The sequence below is a fragment of the Chaetodon auriga genome, chromosome 16 (assembly GCF_051107435.1).
Source record: "Chaetodon auriga isolate fChaAug3 chromosome 16, fChaAug3.hap1, whole genome shotgun sequence".
Lineage (NCBI taxonomy): Eukaryota > Metazoa > Chordata > Actinopteri > Chaetodontiformes > Chaetodontidae > Chaetodon > Chaetodon auriga.
The window spans coordinates 18,981,436-19,003,021 of record NC_135089.1 but is presented as its reverse complement, the minus strand read 5'-3'; the positions used below and the strand labels follow the sequence as shown (position 1 = coordinate 19,003,021).

The 21,586-nt window shown below is 43.4% G+C and overlaps 1 protein-coding gene across 44 annotated transcripts in view; it reads right to left on the bottom strand.

The window, feature by feature from the left end:
- Positions 1 to 8,726: 8,726 nt before the first annotated feature.
- The window catches only part of nfixb (nuclear factor I/Xb), a 130,282-nt gene continuing 117,422 nt past the window's right edge, over positions 8,727 to 21,586 (bottom strand). For 13 of the 44 annotated variants that reach the window (XM_076752754.1, XM_076752752.1, XM_076752757.1 and 10 more), the window contains 5 exons: positions 20,697 to 20,825; positions 16,012 to 16,187; positions 14,341 to 14,488; positions 12,316 to 12,407; positions 8,727 to 9,255 (listed from right to left, as the gene is read on the bottom strand). In XM_076752754.1, coding sequence (XP_076608869.1) covers positions 9,241 to 9,255; positions 12,316 to 12,407; positions 14,341 to 14,488; positions 16,012 to 16,187; positions 20,697 to 20,825 — 560 coding nt within the window. In that variant the 3' untranslated portion in view covers positions 8,727 to 9,240. The remainder of the gene's footprint in view (positions 9,256 to 12,315; positions 12,408 to 14,340; positions 14,489 to 16,011; positions 16,188 to 20,696; positions 20,826 to 21,586) is intronic. The other 31 variants (XM_076752782.1, XM_076752785.1, XM_076752789.1 and 28 more) reach the window with 3 other exon arrangements.

The following is a 21,586-nucleotide window of genomic DNA, read 5'->3' as shown; positions in this document are numbered from 1 at the left end:
AAATATTTACAGCGTTGATTTAAATGAATAGCACCTAATGAGTCACCAGAAGGAGATAATGCACAGTCAGAAGCACACATGAGAGCAGGTATGTGTCACTTCCTGTTACAACAATCATGTGCCTCTTTTGGGTGAAAACAAGCATGATGATAATGATGTAACTGAGAAAATGATGGGCTGATTGTGCCTGTAGATCAAAGCGAATCAGAAAAGACTCTTAGTGATGGTTTGAGTAAATTTTTACCGAGAAAAAAGATGATCCTACCATAAAACACCTGCTGTTAGAGTGGAGTTTGGCCTAACAGTCTGTTCACTCATATGACTGAAACTGCCTCATTCTGGGGGTTAGGCTCTTCAGATTGTAATACATGCACAGCACCTTCCATACTTACTATCAATGAACAGTAATGAGGAGGTGATTGAGAGGAGTTTATTGTCCTCGTAGCTGTAGAATACATCATGCACAATAAGGCATTAATAAGTGCTTTACAATGACTGAAGAGCCAATATGCTGCTAATAAGCAACTAGTTCAAGATGAATATGTGTACCTTAATATAAAGTGTTTCCACTGTTTCTGTCTGTAACAACGGCAACAACATAATTGTTTGCCTGGCTGGCCATAGGATTTGGGCTCCTTACAGCTAGAAAGCAATGTGGTTTTTCTTATTTTTATGTTATCAAGCTGGCACAAACCCCAGAATGAACATTTACCAGTGAAATTAGAGTGGCTGCTTCTATCCAAAAATGGCTGAGGGAATGACGCAAGGCCAGCCAGCCATTATATCCACACATAAAGGCCAAAATCCATCAATTAATACATCAAGTCAAAGGATTTGTACAACAAAATCATAACACCTAAATACTGAAAAAGTGGAAACAGGGAAGCAGAGTTTGCAAGTGTGAGAAGTCCAGCTTCAAATCCGCCATGCAGCTGTTCCTATTGGCTGTCAAATGGAGGTAGTGTGTGCCTGTGTGCTCAGCTTTGCAGCCTTGAAATGGTCAGAAATGAACTGTGTTTGGAACAGTGTTTAATTTATGCTAATTTACCCTCATAAAACACACAGAGCAGTGCACAATACCCCCCCACCCCAGACAGCTATACAGCACATCCAACAACAACAACAACAACAACAACAACAATACAGAGAGACAGTTGAATAAAATTGAATAATTACAAAAAAGGTCACAGAATTAAACCTGCTGTGAATAGACATCAAACAAGTTTAATTAATCATGTGAAATGAAGTAAAACATGGCAGCTGTATCATGTGTGTCTCATGATTGGGGTCTTCTACTCTGAAAAGTGTTTACCTCTTAGAAAGAAGATTTTCTGGTCTGCAGGTGAATAATCCATCGAGTCTGGAGCCACCTGACAGTCATCATTGTTTTGGACTGAAGGAGACAGCCAGGATTTCACATATTTTTTAACCCAGATAGTTATAAAACACCAAATTAGACATAGACAGGTCACATATATCTGGAGGTAGCTGTTTTTTTTTCGCCATGACAAATGAATTTAGAAAATGCCTTGTCTAAGTCCTGGTTGATTTTCCTGGATAAGTACAGAGGAAGCATCTGCAGCACATATAGAAGTGGAGGGAGGACATTCATCTTAGCGAGGCTGATTCGTCCACTCTCAGCGGGGGCAAGTTTCCACAGATCCTTCACTTCAGGGGGCGCTTTTATTCCCAGATATGTGAAACTGGAAATTGACCATTTAAAAGGAAAATTGTCCAAAACATGTGCGTCATTCGGGGTATCAGGGATATTGTTGTAAAGTCACTGAAAGCTGTCAGGATAGCAGGAATTGATAACTTGGGCGTTACCAATTAAACGTATGTCTCGTTGAGTTACACAGTTACACATTTAGAGTTACACAGTGAGATTACCACTTCAAAGTTCCTTTAATTGATTTTTCAAGCTATAAACAGACCACTGTCACTTCATAAAGCTGTTGCAGTGATTGCATTAGCAAACAGTTGCTTCTTTATACATTTGGAGTCGTGTTTCTGGCCACCTGATGAATGTAACTCCGCTATTCCCACCTGTGACGTCACCCAGTGGTTTGTGGACGACTATTTTGAAGCCTCGAGTTCGGAATGGCTGTTTATCATTGTTTTTTGGATCCAGAAGTGACATATTTGGAAGAGAGGATGGAGCTCGGGAGGATGCTGAGGTAATAAATCAAGTGAGAAGTAGGGTCATTTTCTCATAAGCTTACATACAAACACACTTCTTTTTGCAACCAGTGGAGACACCCCCTGCTGGTAATTAGAAAGAATGCAGGTTTAAGGTTTCAGACCTGGACCTACAGTCTATGGTCTCTACCAACTGCTGAGGGAAATATCTGACTCTTTAGCCGCTAAATGCTCGACTATCTTCAATCAGTAATTAACGCAGCTTTAAAGGTGAGTTTATGAGCAGAGCTGCTGCTTAATCCAAGTATTGAGCTAAACGCAGCTCACACTGCACACACATATAAAAGAGGTATCTATGAGTGAAATCATAAACTAGGGAAAAAAGACAGTCGTTTTAATCATCAGATATTTGCATGCAGTTATTTACTGTTTACTATGTTTACTGTTGGAAATACACACTGAGTGACAATTTGCTTGAGACCTCCAGCCATTTCATTTGAACTGAATTAAGAAATAGGAAAACAGACTTGTGTGACTGTGGGAGGTTAAGATTTTTAGGTCAGTCCTGAGGTTGTTAGCATTAACACTGAGCTTCCATGGAATATTAAACACATCCATGTTCCTGACAGGTGTTTTCTGCATATATAACAAAGACACACAGTGTAATATTGGAGGTAATGCAGGAATGCATCATGGACAAGCTGTACAGGCTGAGAAGTACTGGACTAAAGCCAACTGTACATAGAGTCGTTCAAACTAGCTCCAACTTAACCATCTGTAACAGCAAAGTGCATTGATGCATCAGTGTTAACAAGTTAATAATGCAACAAATGAAAAATCCACCACTGAAATGACGCAGTAATAATCACACCTGAGATACTGGATACAGTCAAGAACATCCTTTTATTCAATCAAGTAAAGGGGTTGCTCTTTTCAAACTGTTTTTTATTATTATTATGGAAAAGAAACTGTAATTAACACATGCATTTCACCATGGGCTCTGGGGGGGTGTGTCTGAGGATGGGACGCTGCTCTGAGGGAGGAAGAGGAGGAGGAGGAGGAGAAGGAGGAGGAGGAGGAGGAGCACTCACAGCGAGAGGTGTGTTACAGGCCAGAGGCGAGCGTTAGGCCGGCCAGGGGGCTCAGTCTACACGTCACTAAACATGGCCCAGCATCCTACAAAACGTGTTAAAAACAGAGTAAAATAATAAAAAGAGATCTGCGGACGGTTCGGCCACAGGGTCCGACTGGGCTCTTTGAAAGGTGCAGGGGCAGACACTGGAGACACCCTCCCACACACACACACACACACACACACACACACACACGCACACACATGCACACACACTGCTCCCTGCAACCTGTTCCGTCTCTGATATGGCTTCTCAACTGTGGCGCTTTCACTTGTCAAGGCTTGATTGTTAATACTGCTGCTGGCGTCAAAATAGAAAGTTGCATATATATATATGTATGTATATATATAACTTTGTATTTTTTTTTTTTTTCAGGACAAGAATCTGTAATCACTTGATTTTGCTGGTGGAATTTCGAGGTGCTTTCTCAATCAGTGGCCAAAGTCTTGGGGTTTTGTACAGCTTTTGGAAGCATATCACTTTGGTCAATCACTGTGATTTAGAAAGGTGGTGGATCAATACAATATTGTGAGGCAATGTGTAACATCTCTTAATGATTGTGCTAAATCGGAGCCTTTCAGTCACCGTGCTGTGGAACCAGTCCGCTTATAAGGTGCTTCGAGTCATTTTCAGTTTCATTTTTTCCTGTTTTTCTTTAAATAGCTGGTCTCATACAACCACTAGAAAGGTGCATAATTGAAGGTCTCGCCGCAGCATCTTCCTGCTGCCAAAGATACGCAGTAACAATGACAAAAAAAAAAAAAAAAAAAAAAGAATCAAAAAGCAAATCCAAATTCAATTATAAAAAAATAAATAGATAGAAACAAGGATTACAAACAAACCCGCCTATACTAGCAGTCCTACTGGTCATCTCCCTCGCCTGAGCCCAACACAGAGGTCCCCATGAGCGCTCCTCTGCCTCCACCAGGGGTTGATTTGTCATTGACTTCTCCCGGGGAGGGGGGCAAAGGTCTCTGCCCCGACCCGGCCCCTGTCCTCAGCACAGCCCAGAGCCCCGTGGTGTAACTTGTTCACTTACATTAGCTGTTGAATGGAGAAGCTGAAGAAGATGGGTATGGTAATACAATGTGAAGCGTACAGACAAGAATAACATGTGAGCTAACTGCATTCTGCTCAGACAAAAAAATCTTTGCGTATTCTTTTTTTTTTGTTTTTTTTTGTTTTTTTTTTTGAAACCCCGCCGTTCAGAGAAAGGGAGAAAGGAGAAAAGGAGGGTGGGTGGGTGGTTTGGGGGTGGAGGGGAGGGTTACGCGGCTACAGACTACTCCAGTGTCCAAGATAGACAGAAGACAAGATACAGAGGAAGAGAAGCAAGACAGAAAATATCTTTTTTTTTTTTTTTTTTTGGGCTTTTTTATGCTTTTCTTAATTATTCAACAATAAAAAGAGGAACTAAATCACACCAATTTCCTTTAGTACTATGTATACTGCTTTAAAAAGCTCGAAGAAGAGGAAGAGAAAGATATAGAAGGATGAAGGAGGGGACTTTTTTTTTCTTTTGAGATGGGCACTCAGGATTACAAGATGGAATCTGTGAACAAAAGGCACTTTTTAGGGACAACCTTTAAGATGCTCTGAGTCTATAACACTACATCACCAAACAAATATTTATAATCATTTACAGTGGGAGATGGGGATTCGGGGGTGGGGTGGGGGTAGGGGGGGGGGGGGGGGGGCAGGGGGGGGGGTTCACTTGAATTGATGACAGCAGACCAGCTGAGCAGACAGAGGCTGCTAATTCCCTCTCGCTGAACCAACAAGACATTTACACCAAATCAAAATCATCACTCACGGTCTTTTTTTTTTTTTTTTTGTCTTTCTTTGAAAGGGGAATCCATACTTGTGCATCTCCCAAATCGGGGAAGATCTTGTCTTTGTCCCACATTAGGATCACTTGTGTTGGATACATGATGATACAGTCTGGAAAAAGCTTTTTACAAGGTGGTTTTTTTTTCCCGCACGACTGCTCCTCTGCTATGGTGTAAAGGTTGGGGGGAAAAATGCCTTTTGTCACGACAACCTTTTCATAGAATGAACCCCTCCCCCCTCGGTAAATACAAAAAGAGAAATAGAATAATGCATGTTTTCCTAAAATTTGCTTTTATGATAACACTTAATTTCGTTTATTATTATTTATGTATAATAGAGATTGAATGTACTTTATTCTTTACGAAAGCACCAGTTTTCATAGTGATATATATTTTATGAGTTGAAAAATTGTTCCTTCAGCCCTCCCACATTCTGAAAACAAATGGTTAGAAATGAAGTTTGTTTTTCTTAAAAAAGTGATAAAAGGAAAAAAAAAAAAAAAAAAAAAGCACAAAAAGGAACTTAAAAACAATTTCCCCAAACTTACTTACAAAGACTGGGATTTTTTTTTTTTATCGCCGCCCTCGTATTTAGAGTCCCAGAGCATTTGGACTTCGAAAACAAACAAAAAAAAAAAACTTAGAGGGTCTTCCCTCTTTTCTCGTGACACCCTCAAACAATCGCTAACAAACAAACAATTCCTCTACCAAGGCATTGCACATGGCTCAATCAACATACATCATTTAGTTTCAAGAACAATACTTCCCATCAAAACAAGAAAGAAAACAACAAAACCTAATCTGTTCTTTTTTTTTTGTTTTTTGTTTTACCCTTGACAACATTATCATCACTGTCTATGTATCTATTGTTGTTTGCCATGGATTTTCCTTTATGTCATTTAACGCGAGAGTGGGTTTAGAGACTGGTACTTGAGCTCTAATCAGCGGTTTTTGAGATGCATCCTATGACTGTGCGATGTACGCCATGCTTCAAAAAATAACTAGACTGCCACAGAGCTTATCTTGCAAATAAAAAAATGTATATATCTATAAATATATATGTGTATTATATATAAAGATGCTTGCGATTATCTAGTGAGCTGTCGCTGTTTTTTTTTTTTCCTCTCCTGACATAAATTTTTCACCATTCACTATAGCTTATATGTGAGAAAAAGAACCTGAATTCATGTTTGACAAATTGCATAATGGGAATACAGAGGCACTTCCATAGATTAGAAAAGAAATCACCTTAGCCATCGTTAACGTCTCGCTCAGCAGAGCTAGTTCTCTCTACGAAGCTGATGAGATGGTCGCCAGTCGGTTGGCCAACTATGTTGTGTTTCCCTGCAGTGAAGAACGTGGCCAGGCAGTCCAGTTATTTTGTGAGGTTTGGATGGGTGGATTGAATTTGAACAGGAAATAACTGAATCGGTCAGAATATGTGTGGGCGAATGATTAAAAGCATAAAAGGCCTCCTCAGATTGTCTATTTTTAAGACTTCCCTTTGAATTCAGTCGGGCACAGGGGATGTGTACTTAATGGTGAGTGGTCTTCAGAAGTCCGTGTGTTTGAGAAGTGGCGATCTGTGCTCTACGAGTGTGTCTCCGTCCCAGCGACACATCCACTGATCTGAAACACTACGTGGTGGTCAATCAACTGTAGTCCTTACCAAAAAGAAATTCTCAAGGTTGGCTGGCATGATTGTTTTAGTGCAGTTTTGATCATTAAGGGCTCATCCATTCACAATAGCTAGAGGGGAGTGCTGGTGTGTGTGTGTGTATGTTTGTGTGTGTGTTGGGGGAGATTACCATAGCAACCGGGTGACGGGTGATCCTCCTACCGCTAGCCTTAGAGGCCCTCGCTCCCTCACTGAAACCAGCCCGATATGTCACATATTCATTTTTGCTCCACAGTGTGGCTCCCTCTGCTCTTGGAGCAGCAGCCCGTCTGGGAGTGTAAACAACAGGGTAAACTTTAGGGAGACAGAAAGAAGAGCTACTCTCTCTTTTACTCTGGGTCCCATCTTCAGCAACCTTCCCTCCTTGGTTTTGATTTTCTATCACTCATATATCACCACCGGTTCACCAGCTGTACCCGGGTCAAATGGTAGATGCGGTTAGTTTTTTTTTTTTTTTTTTAAGCTTTTTGTTGACCTGTGTGGTTCAGCAGGTGAGTTCCCAGAAAAAAAGCTTTTCGTGATTGTCAAAACTCTGCACTGTGCGGTCTTAAAGTACAGCATGTGGCAAACAAACCATGTTGGAAAATACGCACTTTGGCTTTCTAGCCAAAAGACTGGTGCCACTCTCATGTCTCTGTGGTTAACACGAAGCTCAAGCCAACAGCCGGTTAGCTTAGTTTAGCACGAAAGCAGAAAACAGGAGGAAGCAGCTCGCCTGGCTCTCTCCAAAGGTAACAAAACTCAGGACAGCCCAACAATGCAGCCCCTCGTGTTGTTTGCCAGGTCTGAACGCACCGTAAAAACCATGATTTGTACAGATCAAACAATCAGGATTAACATGAGCTTTAGAGGTGCTGGTTTGCAAACTGTGCTACCTTTGGACAGTCCAGGCTCACCATTTCCCCGTTTCTAGCCTTAATGCTAAGCTAAGCCAACCGGCATGCTTGTGGCAGTTTCGTCTTTGACGCACAAGCATGAGAGTGGTGTCCATCTTCTCGATCTGACCCAACAAATAAGCATATTTCCCGAACCATCAAATGTTCTCCTCAAGTTTTGGCATGTACTATTTGATCCAGGTCAGCTAACCACCCTGTCTACGCTGCTTCAACATCCTACTTCTTACTGTGTTTCTCTATAAGGTGCTGTCATTCAAATACAAAACAATTATAAAATAGTACAAATCCAAAAGGAATAAATTCAAATAAGAGAATACACAAGAGATAACAAAATCATTCATCTAAATTACAAGAGGGCAAAGGGGGAACCAATAGCTGCTGTCTATAGTTGTGAAAGCTGTCAGTGATGATGTACTCACACTGTGATTTTCAGTGTGTGTGTGTGATGTTTTGATCTCTAATCGCATAGGTTCTCTGGGCTTACTGCATATAAAATGAAAATATGATAACACCACCACCACCTATGAATACTACAATCTAAAAGGTCTGACTGGGCAACTGTGTGTGTTCTTAATTGTACATACGTGCTGTGGTCATGGCACAGATTGTGTGATCTTTCCGAGCGTGTTGTGGGGGGGGAGATGTGAGAATGCGCGGAGGCCAATGATTTGTCAAACTGAACGATGCGGGTCGAGGACACGTGAAGGCTTCTTGGACCTTGGTTTTTCCTCTTTAAAACTCTTAATAGGCAAGTCTGGTTTACCTCCCATGCCTTGTAGGTAAATAGTGCACATTGTTAAGATTAGTGTTAACTGATTCAGCTTCTAGTGCAACCCTTAATCAAGATATGTTTTGGCATGGTCTCTCTCTGGTTAGTAGTAGGGTAAAAAGGGACTTTGTAGAGTCAATGGTCATTCAGAGCAAGAGAAACATTGGACAATTTGATTATGTTTTGGGTGACGACAGACATCACAGGAGCGTGGACTGCAGCTTTCATTGGAAATCAAAATGGTGTCTTTGCTTTGATCAGGCTGTGGATTCACTGTGGGTGAAGCTTTGTAGCTTAAGTGTTAAATCTGTGTTGTGGACACCTGATTTGGTTGGGCAGCTGATTTTCTTAGCCATTCATGACGCAGTGCGTCCTCACGAAGTAGGAGAAGTTGACCGCTTTTTTTTTTTTCATCCTCAGGTTCCTCTTGCCTTGCTGCTGTGTTGTGCTGGTTCTGTGGTTTCAGGAGAGATGCCTGCTCGCTGCTGTTTGTCCCCTTGCCCCTTCTTTATCCTGGCATCCTCTTGTCCATCCATTTATCTTTCCATCTATCCATCTTTGCTTGGAACGGGTGCTCCCTCTGACTGGGTAAATGAGTCCAGAGTTCCTCTAAAAGCATAGTGCTGCTGTAATTTCCTGCGTTGCTTGGTTATATTTAGTATCAGGTGAGACGTACTGTCAGGGCCGGTCGGTGGGTTGGTTGGAGGACAGTTATTATCCTGCGGGTTGTTTCTCTGTTTTTCTATTTCCGATTGTAAAGAAAGAACTCTAGTTGCTGGTTTGTGCACAGATCTTGTCAGAGGAACCAAGACTGCAAAAGAAAAAGGGGAAGGCAGGGTGGGGAATGAGATCATGTTAGTGTCAAAACTAGTAACGTGTGTACATGTGCATACACGAGCAGTGGACAAAATAACAAAAACACCTTAGGATATAATTGAATGCACTCAAGTGTGAGCACTTCAACCATACAAGGCGACCCAGTGAGATACAAAACACATCTGTACACTCTAATGCAATCCAATACAAGTTTGCTAACACTAGGATTGTCATTCATTTAATGTATTGAATACTTGCTGAGATAGTTCAGTCTGGACCAAAGTGATGGACTGACCGACCCTCTCAAATGCTACGCTGCTGGGACGGCGACTAAAAAGATGTAATGTGGCAACAAAGAAATATATCAGAAATCACTATGACAGAAGCAAACTACCAAAGCTGTTGTTAAGTGTCTTTGTTATTTTGTCCCGGAAAGGGACTGAACTGTGACTGTGTTGACTTTTTGGCCTCTTGATGTTCCTACAGTTCTTAAAACCAGTGAGTGACAGAACAGTCATCTGGGCCACCAGCCCAGCTATGACCGCTTCTGTCCATTTCTGGAGTCAAATATGGTATGTCTTGAATTTGGCCGAGCAGTGAGCGGCTACTAACGGCCAAGCAGCAGCAGGGGGATAGCAGTCTGGCGCTCCCTGTCACTTACACCGTCTTCACGTTGGGTTTCTCCCACTCAGCGTGAGCAGGGAGCAGAAATGGGTCACCGCTGCTGCTGTTGGCTGCCCTGCTTGGCCTACAGGATCTGGCACTGTGGACTAGTGCGCCAACATTCTAGAAGTCAAGCCTTGGAAACTACTCTGAGCCTCCAGGGAAGCAGCCTTTTGTTTTGTTTGACTCTAACAGGTCGCATGAATACCCCCCTTCTGCCTCCTGCACTTCTCGGCTACCCTACTCCCCTGGGCACTGTCCCAGCAGGCATTGAGCATTGTGACTTCTCTCTTCTTACTTACTCTCTCTCTCTCTCTCTCTCTCTCCCTCTCTCTCTCTCCTTGTGTATGCTCTTACAAATACACACACACACACACAGACACGCACACACACACACATACAATCCATCTATCTCCCTTGAACACTCCCACTAAATCCTTGGCAGCAGACAGTGACCACCCTATTTTCTTTCCTGCCCCCCCACCCCCACCAACTCTCGCCCCCTCTCGAGCAACCCCTTCTCAAATTCAAGATCAACTCGCTATGACATCATGTCTGGTTGCCGGGGGTAACGAGACGGCCGGGACGTGACTTCTATAAGGTTTGCTCCCTTCCCTCCATCTCCCCTCTTTTCCTGCCCCGTTGGTATCTTGTTTCCCTTCTCCCCTGCTTGCAGTGTCTCATGTTTGCCACTAGAGGGCACTTGGAGCCCGCTGTTGTCAGTGTGAGAGGCTCTCCAGCCTGTCCTGTGGTTACCACATGCACACTTCTCATACACACATCCCCTTTGTATTGCAATCTATCTTTTTTTTGTAGTGGATCATTTATCTTTTTGTGTCATTTTCTGAGTGGCAGATGCCGACAGTTCGTACTGTGTGTTTTGGTTCTGCCATGAAAAGTAAAACAATACTTCAGACATCATGTCCGACTCACAATTGAACACCAATGAGCTGTTTAAGAAAAGCACATGAAGACACGCTCCATGGCCAAAAGTATGTAGATACCCCTGACCATATGCTTTTGTCACTTTTGGCATAGTGCTTTCATGGTTTGGTTGAAGTCTCTTTGCTCCAATGAAAAGACGTAATGCTGCAGCATTCAGTGACATTTTAGACAATGGTGTGCTTTGTGGCAACAGTTTGGGGAAGAGCCTTTCTTGCTTCAACATGACAGTGCCCCGATGTACAAAGTTCATGGAAAAATGGTTTTCCCAGTTTGATGTGGAAGAACTTTGATTGGCCTGCACAGAGCCCTGACCTCAACCTCATCCAACACCTTTGAATGCCAGCAGTGAATCAGTGAATTAGTGTCAGACCTCACTATAATGCTCTTGTGGCTGAATGGGAGCAAATCCTTGGTCAGGTTCAGAAATCTGGTGAAAATCCTGAAACCAGAGGAGGGGAGGCTGGTACAGCAGTACGCTGCCTATGACCATGCCCATGAATTTGGCACGAGATATTCAGAAATCACATATAACATAACATAACAGGGTGAAAAAGGAATCATTCAAAGATAAGGTATTATTTGGAGTATACATTAGTAACAAAGAAGACATTGGTAAGAAGAATTAGAAGAAAAACTGACGGTGTGGAAAGCGTTGGAGCTGAAACAGATAAAAATTGGAGTGAGATTGAGAGAGGAAGGGGAATAAAGGAGTTTAGTATAATGAGCAGAGAGGCAGAAAGGATCACGAATGGGGGAAATGGAAAGCGAGGAAAAGTAAGTGAACAGAGGGCAAGGAAACAAGGGAGGGGATCAGCCGAGCAGTTTCAGATGGTTTCCATGTGTCGAGGAGCAGAGCTGAGCTGGCTCCAGGTGGGTGTGGTTGGACACTAATGAGAAAAGTACTGTGGTAACGGAGGAGGCATATGAATGAGGCGCACAGTGGTGAAGGGAAGGAACGAAGAAGGTGAAAGAGGCAGAGAGTACACGGCAGAAACAGAGAAAATGAATAAGAGGGAGGGAGGAGACCGGAGAAGGACAAAGCTAAAAAGAGAGAGAAAGTGAAGTAGTGAGGGGAGGATTCACGGGGTTCGGCAAGAAGAGGGAAAGGAGAGGTAGCAAGGAGAGGGAGTGAAAAAGGCAGCGAGGGAGAAGGCCTGCTGCCTGAAGGGTTGGCTCCATATGTGCCAACTTAACAGTTGAGCACATATGGTAAACCACACACGTACTGTAAAACACAGATATACAAATGCACACTGATGATGCACTGTGGGATGGTGTGAGAGGAGAGGTGGTAGAAACCCAGCAGCAGGATTCAGGGAGCAAGGGAGTAAGAAATATTTTGGCGTACATCCACGCAGTTAATAAGTTTCTCAAGTTTGACCGGTAATCCCAGTCAAGATGAGGCAACAGATGAGTTTCTGTGTGTCATTATATCCCAGACTCCTACCTGTGTCTGCTGCGGGATGTTCAGAAAGTTGTTGTCCCGTGATCCGATGCCGACAAACCTGTTGGGAGCTGTGGCGCCTGGCGTGGAGTATGCTAGAAAAACACAAGAAGAACAAAAGAAGACATGAGTGCAGACACAAGGACAGCTGGCACTTCAACAGCTTAAAGCCATAGTTGCACTCTGGGAAATATGCATATTTGCTTTCTTAGCAAAAGTTAGATGAGAAGATTGATACCACTTTCAACTCTGTACTGTAAATATGAAGCTACTGGTAGCAGCCTGTTAGCTTTGCTTAGCACGAAGACTAAAGAGGGGGACACAGCTAGCCTGGCTCTGTCCAAAGGTAGCAACAATCCACCTACCAGCACCTCTATCACTCACTAAGTAATCAGTTATATGTAGTTTGTTTAATCTGTACAAAAAATAAAAAAAAAAGTGGCACGCCCGACCAAGAAATAGTCCAAAACATAAGCCTCCATATAATCATAACATGTAATTTTTACACATTTCAGTGTTTGTACCAATTAAACCAATATATAACGCTTTAATCAGTGAGTTTTAGAGGTGCTGGTGATGGCTTTTGTTATCTTTGAACGGAGTCAGGCCTCCCACTTTTATGCTAAGCTAATCCGCCCAGCTGCTGGCGGTTGCTTCATATTAATCATACAGACATAAGAGTGGTAACTCTTGCCAAGAAAGTGAATAAGTGCATTTCCAACAATGTTGAGCGATTCCTTTAATATTTAACAGCATACAGTAAACCCACAGGATCACTGTTGATAAATAACAAAAAAAAAAAAAAAAAAAATCACTCAATTCTACAGAAAGTACTGCTATATTTCATTGAGGTCACTCGAACTCCACAGAGCAGTCTGCCAAAATCTGGCATGCAAACTTAGATCTCCCTGAGTGATTAAATCCCGTTGACAAACTCAGTTGGAAGTGATTGAGCACACCAGAATCCTAACACTGAGGATCAGTCAGGGACAGTTAAAACCCACTGGCATCAAAGTCTCTGACAAATTTAGGGCAGTTTGAGGTACCCTACGGACTCCAGCATTTGAATCTCACCGAGGGATTCAGGATGCAGTGTGCAGAGTTGTGCATGTGTGAGTGTGTTTGTGTGGAGGAAAGGGAGGAAGGACAAGAAGGAGAGAGACAGAGAGGAAGAGAATTTGGAGATTTATGTGTATGGACATATACAGTATACATCCATGTGTTTCTAAGAATTGGAATAACATACATAAGACATAAAAGACTTTGAGACGCTGACTGGGGGTAAAACGGAAACACTAAATTTGAAGGAAAGCTAAAAAGGAAAAATTAAAGTGCTCCATCCAGTGCCCCTCCTATCACAGGTGAGGAAGACAAATGTACTGTGAGAAAAGCCCCACGGTCGGATTGACATCACCTCTTCACCTTAAAAACACACCCTATTCTGCTTCACAATCAGCAAACAAAGGAAAAAAAAAGAGGAAGCTAAAATCACCTAAAAACAAGTATGCATGAAAATTTTCCACCAACGTCCCAATTTCGACTGGAATGTTTAGGAGTCCACTTAAATTAACTGCCCTAAATTTGTGCTTTTCATCAAGTTTTTTGCTAATGAGTCCAACAGGGGAAGAAAGGAGGATTTAGAAGGAGAAGAACTGGGATGGCGATGCAGCTTCCACACCAGACAACGCAGAATGGGCTCAACATGTAAAGCCAAACTGATGGGGCCTAACACAGAACCCTGATGAGCACCACAGAAGTCCATTAAGAGACATATTCCTCACCAGATCTCTGGCGGCCTCGATCTACTCTACTGAGCTCCACACTTTATCCTGTGCTTGCTTCCATTGCCTTCCAAGGGTTAAGGGAGGTGAGATGTTGGATACACAGGAAAAATGATGGCACGAAGTTGGAAGAAGAACAATGGCAGGGGTCTTTTCACTGGAGAGGGTTGGGATTTTCAGATTTTTTTTTTTTTTTTGTTGTTGTTGTCGGTTTGGTTTTGAGAGCGGTCTCTGCGGGGTCACTTACACGGAGATGCGGGCGAGGAGAGTCCGCCATCAGGGGGCGTGCTGTTGGGTTTAGAGTCGGGCATAGGGAGGGGCACTGGGCGGGCCACTGGGGGAGGTGGAGGCAGCAAGAAGGAGCCTGGCATTTTGCTCTGGCCGCTCCCGTTTGGCTGCAGACAACACAAATAGGGTCAGGAGGGCGACATGCGATAATCCGCAGACACGGAATGAAAAGAGGACGCAGCTCGGGAGGCCAGGTCCAAAAAAATATCCATGACGGAGGAGGGGAGGCGATGGTGGAAGGAGGGAGAGGAGGTGGTGGGAAACAACAACCAAAGGAATGATGTATGTGGTCGGCATCTTTTATGGAGGTGTGAAAAATAATAATCACCACAGGGTTTGATAGGAGTGGGAGCTGGAGCTTGAGGTGAGAGGTTCCACAGGGGTGGTCCGTGGTGGGTGGAGGAGGTGTGGAGGAGGGAAGTGAGCAAATTATTGACTGGGTTCGTCCAGAAGATGACAAGAAATCAAAACCATGGCAGAATACTCGTCTACACAAGCACAACACCACCAACGATACCAGCACCAAACAACCAAACTCCAACTAAAATCTTAAGAGCTAGAGATGAAAACAGAAACACGATGACACAACACAGGACGGGTATGCTTGACTGAAGTGTGCCGTGACTGATTCACTCTCGTGCTGATGGTTGTAACTTCTGAGGGGTTGGGTGGAGCAAAAAGAAAAAAAAAAAGAGGGGGGAAGGGGGGAGGAGGAGTGGGAACGTCGGGGTCTGAAACAGCAAACGGCAAAATGACATTGACAAGACAATACAAAGATTTGTAGACCAACTGAATAAACAGATGTCTAGTGTGCTCACTTGTGTTGCTGTGCCGTGTGTTTCTGTGCATGTCTCTATATCGTATGTAGAAATACAACACCGTAAATAAGCATTTAGCATGTTCTGTCCACTGAAAGTGCTGACATTCAGATAATTGTGAAATACTGCATTGTAGAGCAATGCAAGAACATGGGCTCAATAAGACTGTTTGGTTTTTTGAAAATAGGCACACATATGGAAGCAAAAACAGATCAGAATAACTGGAATTTTACAAGCAACTGAGTGCATTCACACTGAAATGTTTTCCTTTGAAAATCCCAGAGGGGTTCAATTCAGTTTGCCTTGTCAAAAAATCAGACAGCTTTAAATTGTTGTATATAATTATATGTATAATTGTTAAAGGTTACATTCACGCACCAAAATTCCAAATGAAAAGTTTAAACTTGAACATTCTGTCTACTGAGGATCAATCAGGCCTGAAGCAATCGATTTTCAATTGGTTTTCAAAGGAAAATATTTCACAGCTAACTCTACTGAAAGTTGTTAAATATCACAGTTTAGTACCCAGTTATTATAAAAAATATTAATATTATTAATGTGGCCTTTTTTGCTTCCATACACAATTGTTTCCACTAATGGAGTTCCGTATTTTTCTACAATCAGTGGTCTTTAGAATATTTTTGAGAACTGCTATATTTGCCAACACTTGTAGGCTTCATACACTGTTACTACAACAAGAATCTTTCAAAATCTTGCAATACTGGTGCCGGCTGCTGCACACCTGCAGATTCTGAATAAATGGCACAGATTTTAAGGTTCTCGTGTTCCTCCTCTCTGGCAGCAAGCCTTACCTGTCCGGCGGCCTGCCCCGAGCCATCAGCACAGACAAACTGCACAAATTCCTTCAGGGGGTCCTGTCCAGGGTGGTGGTGGTAGCGGATGGTTGGGTGGGTGAAGTAGGGGCTAGACTGCTGGATGATGGAGGGAGATGGGAAGTGCAGGGCCGAGGCTGAAGCACGGGGACTCCCTGCCAACAGAGACGTTGGTATTAGAGGAACACAAGTGGAGACATGCAGAGAACGAGAGGAAGACATGAACCACTGAATTCCCACACATTCTCACAGATGGGAGAGATGCATTGAGTGATTAACGAATGACAGCAAGAAGATCACATCACAACTGGAAACGATAAAGTTTGAATCTGGTTTTAAAAATGCTGTTGTTTTTCCAAGAAAAGCTGATTTCGAGTTAATGGCCATTATGGGCATGGCTCATAATGTTTTATGATCGCTCCAGTAAATCTATACAGCTTTATGGAGGAAATTTACACACACATTGCATTCATATGTCCGCACTCACAGGGACTCCATAACCATATAAGTCAACACCGTTTGGACTTGGAGACAGGCAAACACTGCACACACCTGAATGTGCACAAACACAATCGATTCAAGCGCCGTATTTTGAAATCAGATCCCAAGAGCTTGTAAAAAGAAAACGCACAAAGAGATCATTTAGTACTGTCTTAAATTAGAAGTCTTAATGCCTGCACGCCTGTGTGCCGTTTTCAGGGTGTGATTCATTGGCGTTGATGCAGTTTGGCATTCACCGACGGTAAAGCCGTTCTTTATCTGACTCATGTTGTTTCTATGACAGAACTAATCTGTACGTTCACACTTGTGTGTCTACGTTGACGTTTTGCAGTTTGCGAGCCTCATATTGGAGCGTGTGTATGTGTGTGTTCGACAGGTGTGGGGATGCAAAATAAATCAGCGCTGGGCTGCTAATAAGCTCATAACAAAGCATTCCTTTTTTTGTTTACGAGATAGAAAGAGAGAGAGAGAGAGAGGAAAACAGAGGAACAAACAGAGCTGAATATACGTGTGAGGTATAAGAGGGGAGCAGTTGGTTGAAACCTACCATCAACACAAAGCCCTCTCTCTCAGACCTATATCCATTACTAAATCTCCTTGATTTGTATTAGAGGCCTGTTCTCCTCTTAGCTGTGCCAGTCTGACACCCACCTCATCCCATCCAGTCCCCCCCAGCTGCCCATGTTGGCCTGCCAACACTCTTTGGTGCTTGCATCTTATACATTGTGTGTGTGAGTGTACTTCATGAGTGTGCCAAACCCGCTGCATTACCCCCCAGACAGGGGCCTATGCCTCTGAACCCAGCAACACCTTGCTCCCATGCCAGGCTGCCTGCTCCCCAGTGGAGCTGTCTCCCTGCTTCTATTAGTCCCCTACTAATCCCATTAGAGTCTGGGTGAAGGCCAAACACTCTGGGGGTATGGGGGCGGGGTGGGGCGGGGGTGAAGGTGGGGGGGGGGACAGGATCAGAGGGAATCCCTTCACCCCTACCCTCTGCCTCTAGAGCAGTGGTTCCCAACCGTTTTTGTCTGATGTGCCCCCACAACCCCATCAGATGAACTCAACTACCCCTTCATCGACACCACCCACCATATTCCAAATGTGTTCCCGATTTTAAACTGGAATGCGATTTAACACTATTGATTATACTAAAATCAATTTTAATACAATTGAGCATAAAATATTAGGTCTGTTAGGTCAAGTTTGCATTCACACTACCACAGACGGTGATGAATTTATCCATTACTTTCACCGAAATATCTGAATTGTTTATTCATTTCTTGGAACTCTCTCTTTCAGCCATGTATCCACTATTTTTAGCTTGCTGTTTAAACAGTGGTTAGCACTGTCACCTCACTATCACCCTTTCTGTGTGGAGTTTGCATGTTGTCCCTGTGCCTGTGTGGGTTTTGTCCATGAGCCTTGGTTCTGAAATTGCCCACAGGTGTAGTCGTGAGAGTGAGTGGTTGTCTGTCTCTACGTGTCAGCCCTGTCAATGACTGGCCACCTGTCCCGGCTGCACCCCGCCCCTCACCTAATGTCAGCTGTGACTGGCTCCAGCTCCCCCGTGACGCTCTAAAGGATATGCAGGTACGACTACTGGATGGATGGGATGTCTGTTTGTTAAAATTAGTTGAGCTTCTCCACAGTTTTCCATGTAGTACTTCCTGGCAACTGCAGAAGAAGGAATCACATGGCTGAGTGTGGCTGGAGAGACAAACCATACCAAAACTACCACCACTGTGAGTGGCTAGGCCTTGAAAGTTCCTCAACCCCACTTCTCCAACCCGTAAATCCCCTTAGATCTTGTCTTCCACACAGAAAAAGAAACAGCGCGGATGATGTGGTAAACACTTTCACGCCAGGGTGGGACCAGCTCCAGCTTGCACATTGAGTTTGTGCAAAAAGAAACAAATCACAACTATATAAATCACAACTGCTGGCCACAACAAGGATGGGATCTGAGTGTATGTTAGTGTGAACATGTATGTGTGTGGGTGTGTGGACATTGGATTTGCTGTAGCTACATCTCAACAGGCATAGGGTCTTGTCAACAACCATGGAGGAGGGTTTAATGACACGGCGGTCAACCTCATTGCTTCACATCTGCTTGGTGGGTTAAAAAGCCTTTGATGTAGCCTAGCTACAGAAGTAAAACACATGGGTAATTATCTGCAGCGAGCTCCTTGACTGAGTGAATTCACCGACGTGCACTTTCCAAAAAGAAGAGGAAGATTCTTTTTCAATCTGTGCCATGGTAATAAAATTAAAAGACTGATGATTTATTGTCGGAGCAGATTTGGCTCTGTTTGATATGTGATGTTATCATGAACTGCTTGTTTCAGCCTGATGGAGGATCAGCTGGTTCACTAAGAGACTTATTCTCTGGCCTTGCCAGCATGAATAAAGACACGTGCTCATACACATTAAGATCAATTTGGAGTTCCCACACTGTCAAGAAAAGCAATTCAATGAGAATTTGGAAGAAGAAGCAAAAAGATAGGATGATGAGAGCAGTGAAATGGAAGGAGCCACGGCTGGATCAGCCTGCTGTGGCCCCCTCCTCCCACTCTCTGCCATGTGTACAGAATTCCTATTCAGGAATATTACAAAGCTTTAGCTTTGCTGTGTGGTAATCTAATTAAACACATATGAAACTGAACAAAGCAGACGACTATGCACCATGTTAGGATGGTATCAGTATCAACTTTGACACAGGAAACCTCTTAAAAATGGGACCTCAAGAGACACTTTGAGGCCTGGATCAGGTCAACTGATATTGTGCTTCAGTGTTGCATATTGCAAAGATGCAACTCATCAAATTACCACAAACTAATTGCATGGTGAACCTGGAGACCTTGTGGAGTACCAGGCAGTTGCCCACCCTGCCTAGTTGATAATCCAACCTCATAAAAACCCATGCCAAGATGAAGGGTCCCTGCTCATTTAGTATTGTACTTCCATAAGATTCATAAGAGACTGATTAAAGAAATGGTAAAAAAAAAAAAAAAAATCAAAGCAGCAGAAGCCAAGATATGTCAGCTTTTGTCCTCGAGTTATGGGCCAAGCTCCAAAAAACTGGATCCTACATTTCCCATAATGCAACTCAATAGTGTGTTTCATTAACATCAGTATGACATCATTAGGGTTATTTTATTCACTTTGGAGAGCTCTCTTCAGAGCCACAAAATACATCACAAAGCTGTTTTGACTGGCCTAATGGATTTCCTTGTAAAAAGTAAACAGAACTTCATGTGTAAAATTGGTGCCTCTTTAACAGTTCCCCCTTAATTGCATGTATAGAGCATTCAAGTGGTATAATTAACACCATTTACAACTAGAATTGACCATAAACCAAAATTTTAAATGTAACGATGCTGTTTAGTCATCACTTATTAATCTTTTATCAGTAATAAAAATATTTACAATCTCATGAAATCAACACAAAATGTACATTTCTAACTATTTAACTACTGTAACTGTTTGGGATACAGATTATATGTCTGGCATTTGCGGTCGGTTTCTGACATTTCAAAATGTCTATTTATTTATCCAGTCTTTTCGATATTACCTTATTAGGTCTTTGTTTCTCTTCTGAAAGTTTTTCAAGTTTGAGAAATCTTCGAAAAACAAGCACCATAAGATAGGACGAGAGAAGACAAGAGTCAGTGAGTAAATGTCACTTGATTCTAGTGTCATTTACATCACTAAGAACAGATGCCAATAGAGGACGTAGCCATAATAAAAGTACATAAGCCTGACAATCAGGTGAAAGGATGCGACAGAACAGGCAGCAGCCATCCCCTGGTCTCATTCTGCCACTTTAAGAAGAAGAGGGTGATCATTACAGATGATATCTAGAGATGTACGACCACCAACCATCCACCAGACAGACCCAGAAGAGTCACACACCACACCCAGACTCCCAAGAAGCTCCATCACCAGCCTGACTTGCACCCTACAAGGTCAGAGGAGGAGGCAGAGGTGCCTGCCAGCTTTTAATTCCCAGCCACTCTCATCTCCCAAAGACAATGCTCCCAAGTCTGCGCCAGGGGGAAGGGGTGGGGCCCTGAAGAAGTGGGGGGTGGGTAGGAGGAGATGGTGAGGGGGGGGGAGGAAGGGGTGGGGGCGATCAGGGGGATCGGGAGCTGGGTTGGTCTCACCTGGTCTCACTCCCGCCAGCATTGGCAGTGGGTGGTGGGTGAACGCCATGCGGGGGGACCTCGTCTGGGAGGACAGGGCGCTGAAATCGAATTTCCCCGGCTTCTTAAGAGAACTAGGCGATGAGAGTCCTGGCAAAAAGGGGATCAACAAAATGGCAGAACAGAGACGAGGTTTTAATCAAACATGGCTGCTTTTTCTTACTTCGACTCTACTAAAAAAAAAAAATAGAAAAATAAACTTATCATTTTTTAATTTTATTGCAAGAATCGAATGATTATGATTGAAATCAATGGACTGATCGATTGATTCATTCATTGATTTGTTGATTGGCTTAACATACAGATGGGTTCTCACAATCTGTCCAATACTCTATGTTTATGTACAGCCAGCGGGCTGTACCATGTCTGTCAGATTGAGGGGGGTTGAGGGCAGGGTCCGGTGAGAGGCCATGTTTTGAAGCAGCAGGGGTTCAGAGCGAAGGGAGGTGACGGGAGAAAGGGGGAAGGGGTGGGGAGGTCGGGAGGCTAGGGGCTAGAGTGTCAGGAGAGAGGAGAGCTGGGAAATGCGATGGCGGTCCAACTATGGTCACCACTGGAGTGTATGAACAACACAGCCAAGTCCTACACACTGCTTTACTCACAGGGTGTACCATTGAGATCAGAGATGACTCCTTTCTGAGATCTGACTAGTCCCAAACCACAATGATCTCAGAGCCTGGTGTGGCTACGATGAGCTACAGGAACACAGTCAACAAAACAAGGCAACCAACCTACTCACTGCACTTGTCAGGATACCTCTTTAGAATGAATGGGATCCTGGATGGCCTCATATCTGCGGCAGACTGTGCTTTTCAAGCCAAAGCCAGCATGAGCTACGCTGCTACATATAG